This window comes from Empidonax traillii, unplaced genomic scaffold, assembly GCF_003031625.1.
Source record: "Empidonax traillii isolate 1590-97213 ecotype Southwest subspecies unplaced genomic scaffold, ASM303162v1 scaffold28:size2823434, whole genome shotgun sequence".
Lineage (NCBI taxonomy): Eukaryota > Metazoa > Chordata > Aves > Passeriformes > Tyrannidae > Empidonax > Empidonax traillii.
In genome coordinates this window covers 1,623,480-1,631,644 of record NW_020955221.1, presented here as the reverse complement: position 1 = coordinate 1,631,644, position 8,165 = coordinate 1,623,480, and the positions used below count along the sequence as shown (strand labels likewise).

Genomic DNA, 8,165 nt, shown 5'->3' with positions numbered 1-8,165 from the left:
AGGGTAATCAGGCATTGGAACAGCCTACCCAGAGAGGTGGTGGATTCACCATCCCTGGAGGTTTTTAAGCAGAGATTGGATGTGGCCCTTAGTGCCATGCTATAGTAATTGGAGTTGGATCAGGGGTTGGACTTGATGATCTTGGAGGTCTTTTCCAACCCAATCTATTCTATGATTCTATGATTCTATTATTAACTACAAAGACAAATCAAGTTTTTAGAGAGATAAGTAAAACTGCCTTTGCAGCGGACAGTGGTTGTTGCTCGCTAGTGCCTGAGCTGTTAGTATTCACCTAACTTCTGATGTTTGAATGTCAATCCTCAGATTGAACAGGTGAGCCAGCTTTCTGCTCTCGTGCAAGCCCAGCTGGAGTACCACAAGCAGGCCACACAAATCTTACAGCGAGTTACTTCTAAGCTGGAAGATAGGTAATGCACTTTTTGTAAGTTTGTTAAATAGATTTTTTTTCTTAGTTTTACAGAGACAGAAAACTTGTGAGTTGAATGCAGCACTGTTATCTTTCTCAATTTGGTATTTGTATGTTTATGAAAGCAAAGGCCATTGCCTTTGTGTAAAATATTCACCAAAGAATGAAAAAAAGTAAGAGTTAGGCTGCAAAAAACTGTGAAAATTTTAAAAATGCACTTGTAATCTATTTTCTCTGGGGTATTTAGAGGAGACTTCAAGACTTTCTTCAAGAACTGCAAGTGCAAGTATTTTCATTTTTCTTCTAAATGTTAATGGAAGGCATAAACTTCCTTTAAATGCCATGTTTCCAGGAACTGGGATTTTAGAATCTTGGCAACCATTCAGAAACTTTAGTAAAATTAATCAAAACTGGAAGATCAGCAAAAGCTATTCCTTTTAAACTTCCCTTTTCACCAAGCAGAAGGTGTATACAGTTTTCATGACAAAATATCATGACAGAGCAGCTGGGAAGCAGGAATGGTTTCCTTGGAGATGTTTGTTTTCTTAAGAAACATGGGTAATGCTGAGCTGTTGGGTAGTTTTTAGCAAGGCACTGGAACTGTCACCTTACAATTCATAATCTGAAAAAGATGGTGTTTGTTTCATGGAAGTATTAAGTGTAACAGAACTTGTTTAAATATTTTTTTCTTCAAAGTTTTGCTGTCTTGAAAAAGTAACTTTTGTTAATGAGTGAAACACAGCAAAACCTTTTTAAGTTTATATTGACAACTTCAATTATTTATGTTTTTAATATGGTTATGGGTTTGGCTATTTTTTTTTATGTAGAAGAAAAGCAGTCTCTGGGGACTGACTGATACTGATAATACTTTAGATGATAAGGAAAACCTTGTTATCAGGATCATAACTTGTTAAGTTAGAAGCATGTCTTTTCAATAGATAAATCAAAATATGCTATCAACAGCAAGTCTAGGGCAGATGTAGAAAAGGTAGGGAAACCAACTTGTTTTTTAAATCTAGAGGTCTTGACTCAAGTGTTCTTCTATATGTGGTATTAGAAACATATGTGGTTCTACATAAGCTGCTCTCATTCTGTTCATCTGTTGCCTGAATTTTACACTGAAATCTAAAATGTATTCTTTCCTAGAAATTCTAGATTTCTCATTTAAAATAATAAGTTGAAATGAATGATACATAAAGTTTTTATTTTGAGAGTCAGGAAGATTGGACTTTTGTCCCTTTGTGAAACAGGTATGCCAAACTGCAAATTAACCAAGCCTTCAACTAAAGTCAGTACCTTTCCACAGTCTCCTCACAAAATGAGAAGAGTTGGCACCAACCAGCTTAATAGTTAATGCTTGCCAGGGATAGAATCAAAATTCTTGGTGAACTGGGGACAGAGATGTTTGTAAAGCCTTTCTGTAAGCATTGATAATCACATAACAAGTTCTTCTCCATTAGAAGCTCTTTCAGATAAAAGGAAGACAGGCAAAATGCTAGGTTTCCAGAAGAAAATAAAAATTAACAACCTCATGGCAGTCACACCAGCTGTTTTTTGGTAATTTAAACTGCTGTGGTAAACAAAGTACACTACTCCAAATGACAAAACTTGTTTAGTCTGCATGATTGGTTGATGAAAAATTCAGCCATGGAAATAAAGATGTTTGGTGTGTCTCATCTGCTAACAAGATACTAACTCTTGACATTTAACTTAATGTTTTGGTAGAATAAAAGAGGCATCATCTCAGCCCAGGCGAGAATACCAGCCCAAACCCCGTATGAGCCTGGATTTCACAACTGGTGACAATACACAGCACAATGGAGGAATATCCCATGCCACCACACCCAAGCCATCAGGTAATGGCAGTAACAGTGTGAGCAAAAAAGCCATCTCTGTCTGAAGTTTTGTATCAGTGCAGAAGTTGCATGCTTTCTTCTTGAGATTAGTTGAGAGGGAAAATGAAAATGGGGATGGCATAGGTGAGAGCTGTTTGAACTTTGTTTCTTTGTAAAATGTTCACATCCCCAGGCAGGAGAACAGGACCATCCACTGCTTTAAATGTGTCTTCATACTAGAAGCTCACCTTGTAATACAGATCTTCACAAAATAGGCATTTAGAAAACCAAAATAACAACTGAAAGTTTTACATAAAGATGCAGAAACCTGAAGCCCACCAGACCTCCAAACATTATTCCGCCTTTCAGAACCAGGTATTACAACACAGTGAGCCTGAAAGTAAAAATCACTGAAAATTAAAACTCATCCATCTGAACTATTTTCTTTGTCCAGCTGGGAGCAGCACAATCAAGATTAAGCATTTATACGAATGTGCATAATTAATATCTTTAGGAAGTATTTATTTCTTATATATGATTTCATATACATATACACACATACTAAGAAAGCCATATTATTTGTTTCACACAGTAAGAGTCTGTTATCCCATGTTATGGTGAGGGAGATCCTCTGTCCAGACCTGATGTCAGTTATTCCAGTTTACCTCAGTGACAATTGCTAGCACATTCCACCTTGAAAGACTGAATTTTTTTCACTAGATCTTTAATCAGGATTTATTTCCTTTTCATCACATCCTTTTGTGAATGTTTGATATTCTCCCTGGTATAAACAGTAACAGTCTCTCCATTTGCCACCTTCAACTAGAAATTATCTTACACAATCTTGCAAACACCTAGCAATCTCCTCACTATGCAATCAAGGAGAAGGATATCATAGAAATTCCATGTTCACGAGTGTGGTTTGAGTCTTGCATGCTGAAGGTCTCCTCATTCCACAGTAATTTTATTGTTCACTCTTTTTTGTAGCATCATGAACACTTGTCTGGGTTAAGGCAGTGCAGACTGATGTTCCTATGTCTTTTCAGCATTCATATTTTTCTCTTCAGAGAGCAGTATTTAGTGTGTACTTCAATAGGGCTGGTTTTGGGGGCTTTGTTTGTTTGTTTGTTTGTGGTTTTTTGTTTGTTGGGGGGGGTGTTGTTGTTTTTAAGTGTTATTGGTTTCAGAGAAATGCTTTCTTTGAAAATTCTTGAATTTTGTTTGGGTTGGTTCGTTTAAAGAGTTTATTTGCTAATTCTTTTAAATTTCAGTGGGTAGCAATGAGGATACCAAACACGTTTTATAGCTTGTTAGTGTCAGCACAATAATCTTCCTGACAAAGAAACCAAAATATACCGTGAGTGATATGTAAAGAAAAGAAATAAGGTTTTATTACAGAATTTAATAAATTAAATTTGGTATTTGAAAAATTTGCTCTGCTGAGATCTATAGAAATGAAATATTTTTGTCCTAAAATAGCTTAAGCATAGGCCTTCTAGCCAGAGTGGGTGTTTGAAATGAATATGCAAAAATGTTGAATCTGAAAGTTATTCATCTTGAAGCCAGTATACATGGAAAAGTAGAACTGCCATTTTGGTAAAGTGGCATGTGTTGTTTCATTCAGACCACTGAAAGTGTATGAACTTTTACTGTGGAAAGACAGGCAGGGATATGATTTCTTACAATTTAGTGCTGCTAATGCTAAATATTTTGACTAGTAACGATTTTGCTTTTGGTAGGCTTGAGGCTACAGAGACTTCAGGGGGAGAGGGGATATTTGTTAATTTCATATAATGTGTGAATATCTCATTATCTAATGACTCATAATAATATCCATTAGCCATCTTAAAGAGTTACAGTCAGATGTTTGTGAACTAGTATATTAGAAAGCTTTCAATTTCAGATTTGTTCTAAATCTATCCTGCTGGCCCTGCAGTGAAGTGTTTTATGGGAATGGGGAGAAAAGGTCTTTGGAAATGTGATATTAAAATTCAGAGAATTTTGAGCATTTATAGTGGTATCACCTGTACCAATGAAGTTTCCAAATAAAGTGCAAAGACATAGTTATATCTTCACTGCTGTTTTAAGGTACCCCTTACATTACTTACCTGAGGTAAATAGACAAAATATCTCTGTGCCTGTAAAGCTGAAAATACATTAGGGCTTTTGAGGTGTGGGCCTGATGGTAGCTTGCTTCCTCTTGGATTCTCAGACAGTTACTAGCCAGCACATGGAGTAACTGAAGGTTACCAAAACTGATAGTTGTCTTCTAATGAAGTTTAGCAGATTATCAAAGAACCGTCATCAGCATATAAGTGATACCTGAAATAGCAAAGTCTGTCATAGGTAAATGTTGAGATTTAAAGCACATTTTTTTGTGTGTTTTTTCTCCATAGGTGCTCACATGGATCAGCCATGCTGCCGAGCTCTGTATGACTTTGAACCAGAAAATGAAGGGGAGCTGGGATTTAAAGAGGGTGATATCATTACCCTCACTAACCAGATTGATGAAAACTGGTATGAGGGGATGCTCCATGGCCAGTCAGGTTTCTTTCCCATCAATTATGTTGATATTCTAGTTCCGTTACCCAATTAGGATGGCTGATCCACCACCTCTGACACAGATAGTTGTGTCAGTACCACTGCTTTCAAAATGCTGCTTCTTACACCTTACAAGTGCAAACTGCAGTGGTTAGAGTCATCAATTCCTAATGAGCATCTTTGGTTTACGTGTTGTCATACTATGTGGTGGTGATGCGTTGTATCTTCTGAGCCAGCATAGCGTGGATTAGTTTATTGACCATGCTGGCCTGGTAGTAACCAGAGCCATTAGAGAGATGAAATTGGAAAGATGATGGCAAGCAAAGCAGGTAACTCACAGTGAAGTAGCAGAAAGTGAAGGTGGTCTTGGGAAGATAATGCCTGTCACTACTGTATTATTTTTCAGTCTTAGTTCTCTATAAGAAGAAGGAAAAGTTCTTGCTATTCCATCTTTCCCTTCCTAATGATACAGTTCACATAGGTCTAACATTGACTAACCAGGACTGTATCTTCCATCCAAACTGGCTGGCTGTTTTCACAGAGAGAGCTTAAGTGTAGACCCTCTGGTTTCTCAGAAAGTGAACCACTGCACTGTGTGTCCTGCTGCTCTCTGCTAATTTTTTTATTCTTAATTATTGTTAAAAGGCCTGTTTCCATCCAGAGGTAAACTGTATGCTATGAAATGGGGATTCCTGTAGTAAAAATGTTGGACCATAAACCACCTGAATTTGCCCTTCAGGAACTTTCAGCATGCTCACCAAAATGCCAGTAAATGGGCAAGATGGGGAATAAAACTGGCATTTATTTAATGTTTCTTGTCAAGTCTTGGCAGAAAACCTTGCTGCTTAAGCACCAGATATCCTTTGTAAACTCATTCACAGAGGAATACAGTAACCAACCAAACATGACCCTCACTTCATTTGTTTCTGTCCACCATGTGTTCTTCGAACATCATTTATGCATACTCTCTCCTCAATGAGGACAAAATAAAACATGCTATTTTTTGTGTTGAGCAGTTAAAGACAAGTGGCTGTATATGCAGAAACATTTCCCATCTGTTTCGTTGGTTCACTTGTGTTCCTTCTTCCTGCACTTAGTGTGTACAGTGCCGTGCCTAGCTTCTTGGCATTCTTTTAGTAACAGTTGCAGAAGTTCTGTTAGTTTAGTTATCCAGAGTTCTATTTATCTAAATTGTACAGACTCTATCAGAGGTTTAATGTGCTGCTTCGAATGTGCCACTTCAGTAATGGATGATGTGAAATGAAGACAAATCCCTACTGCTTAATGTATAAAATATATCATGGAAAGTATTGTTATTTCAAATAAATGCTGATAGAATAACTTGAATAATATTGTGGATTATTGCTTTGTTGCTTTAAAATCTGTTATGGTAATGTCACCTAACAAGAATTCTTTTTTCAGAAAGCCTATTCCTCATTTCCTGCAAATGTGAAAAACGCCTCTATTTTTGTCATCATTTTGCTTCAGTCAAATAAATCTCACACTTATCATGGCCCTGTAAACAGGATGAACTGAACACTGAGCACATTAAATTAATGTCCCAATGACCAACATGCAGTCTTGTGGATACAGGTTATTTCATATCAGAGAATACTGGTTTCACAAACTAAAGCTTAAAGACGTGTTAACTTCTAATTTATTTATGGGCTTGGGAGCCCCTGGTGGCCTAGAGGAAAGGCACTGCACTGTCACTGCAGAGACCCAGGTTCGATTCCCGGTCGGGGCCCCTCCCCAGGCAGATGGAGCTCGTTAGCCCTGTAAGGCAATCCATCTACGTCCTGAGGACCTCGCTGCCACCGTCCAAGCTCGCTTGGCCCCGGCAGATGAACCTCAGGATTAAAGGGTGGGCTCAGTTCTGCGCACACTGTGTCTCACCTAAAAAATCCAATGCGCAGGCTGGAAGGTGTAAAAACCTTCCCCGGTTCTTCGTTTGCGAAGACTGGCCATTATTATTATATATTTATGGGCTGAAATAAAAACAGGGACACTGTCAGAAGCAAACCAGAATTGACATGAAGAAAACTAACTGATAGCAATTAAAATACTTCTGTATAGTGAGAAATAAAAAAAACTATCACCTTTCCTGTCCCAGTTCCCAAGCTCAAATTCACTCCTGACTCCTCCTCACCAGCAGCACATGAGTGTGAGTAATTGGAGGTTTATGGTCAGCCCATAACATCTCCTCTCTGCTGCTTCTTCCTCCTCACTGTTCTCCACTGTTTTAGTGATAGTTCCCTGCACAGGCCTCGGTGTGAATATCTGCTGATGTGTCATGGATCATCTCCAGCTCATCCTTCTTTAACCTTGGTGTTCCCTGTTTCTCGCTCTTATTTTCCTCCTCCTCTTATCTCAGCACTATGTATGTGTCCCCATGCATGTTGACACAGACTGACAAAGTGGAAGAAAAGTCTGTCAGAGATGGCACCTCATTCAAGGCTCAGTTCAGTATCAGGTTGGACAGGGCTCTAAGCAACCTCGTGTAGTTGAAGATGTCCCTGCTCATTGCAGCAGTCTTGGTCTGGGTGACCTTTTAAGGTCCTTTCCAACCCAAAACTATTAAAAAAATATAGATATAGATACAGTTCCTGCAACTCTTTATTACAGTTCTGCACTAAATTTGAGGACTGGCCTCCAGGTAAGCTTCGGTCAGTGACTGGAAGAAATCTGTTTAAAACCCAATGGCCCTGAAACTTTTTATGGATACACTGATGGTGGCGTACTACAGTTAAGAACTGTGTTACAGGTAATTAACTATGTTAATCATTAAGGCCTAACAGTCACACATAGTGCTCTGGCACACCTCTGTTTTATCAGATTATTATTATGTAGCATTTGTGGAGGGCATGCAAACATAGGACAACAACCTTAGAGATAATTTTGCATGATTTAGAGCAGAAGGGTGGTTGGCATGCAGTGCTGCCCCACCCAGCTGAGGGACCCTGTTTTTTAAGGTCTCGGGAAACGTACTGTCTTTCAACAAATGAGGCCAGAAGGAATGCACAGAATAGTCAAAAAATCTGTTACATGCCATCACATGATGGCATAGGCCTTGTCTTGACATGTCACACAATTCTTGACACTTCCATGTTGTTGTATTCTCTGTCTCACGCAGGTTTATAAATGAGGAATAAAGAACGCTTTATTCCTCAGGTGGTGAGATCAAAATCTGACTTGGCCAAGGGAGAGATTACCATGGCTGACGGAAGTTTGAATCTAAAGCTTCCGTGCTAGGATGAAGAGGATGACCTGAGGATTGGAAAAAAAGTAGGAGGGTGTTTGCTTTTGCACATCAGATAGCTCAAAGCTTTGTCTATGGACTCCTCTGACTCTTTCATTCTAGA

At 38.6% G+C, this 8,165-nt stretch overlaps 1 protein-coding gene across 2 annotated transcripts in view; it reads left to right on the top strand.

Annotated features, from left to right (window-relative positions):
* Positions 1-6,150, top strand: part of SH3GL2 (SH3 domain containing GRB2 like 2, endophilin A1) — an 88,444-nt gene extending 82,294 nt beyond the window's left edge. For both annotated transcript variants that reach the window (XM_027910012.1, XM_027910004.1), the window contains 3 exons: positions 325-428; positions 2,153-2,283; positions 4,659-6,150. In XM_027910012.1, the coding sequence (XP_027765813.1) occupies positions 325-428; positions 2,153-2,283; positions 4,659-4,858 (435 nt within the window). In that variant the 3' untranslated portion in view covers positions 4,859-6,150. The remainder of the gene's footprint in view (positions 1-324; positions 429-2,152; positions 2,284-4,658) is intronic.
* Positions 6,151-8,165: the final 2,015 nt, after the last annotated feature.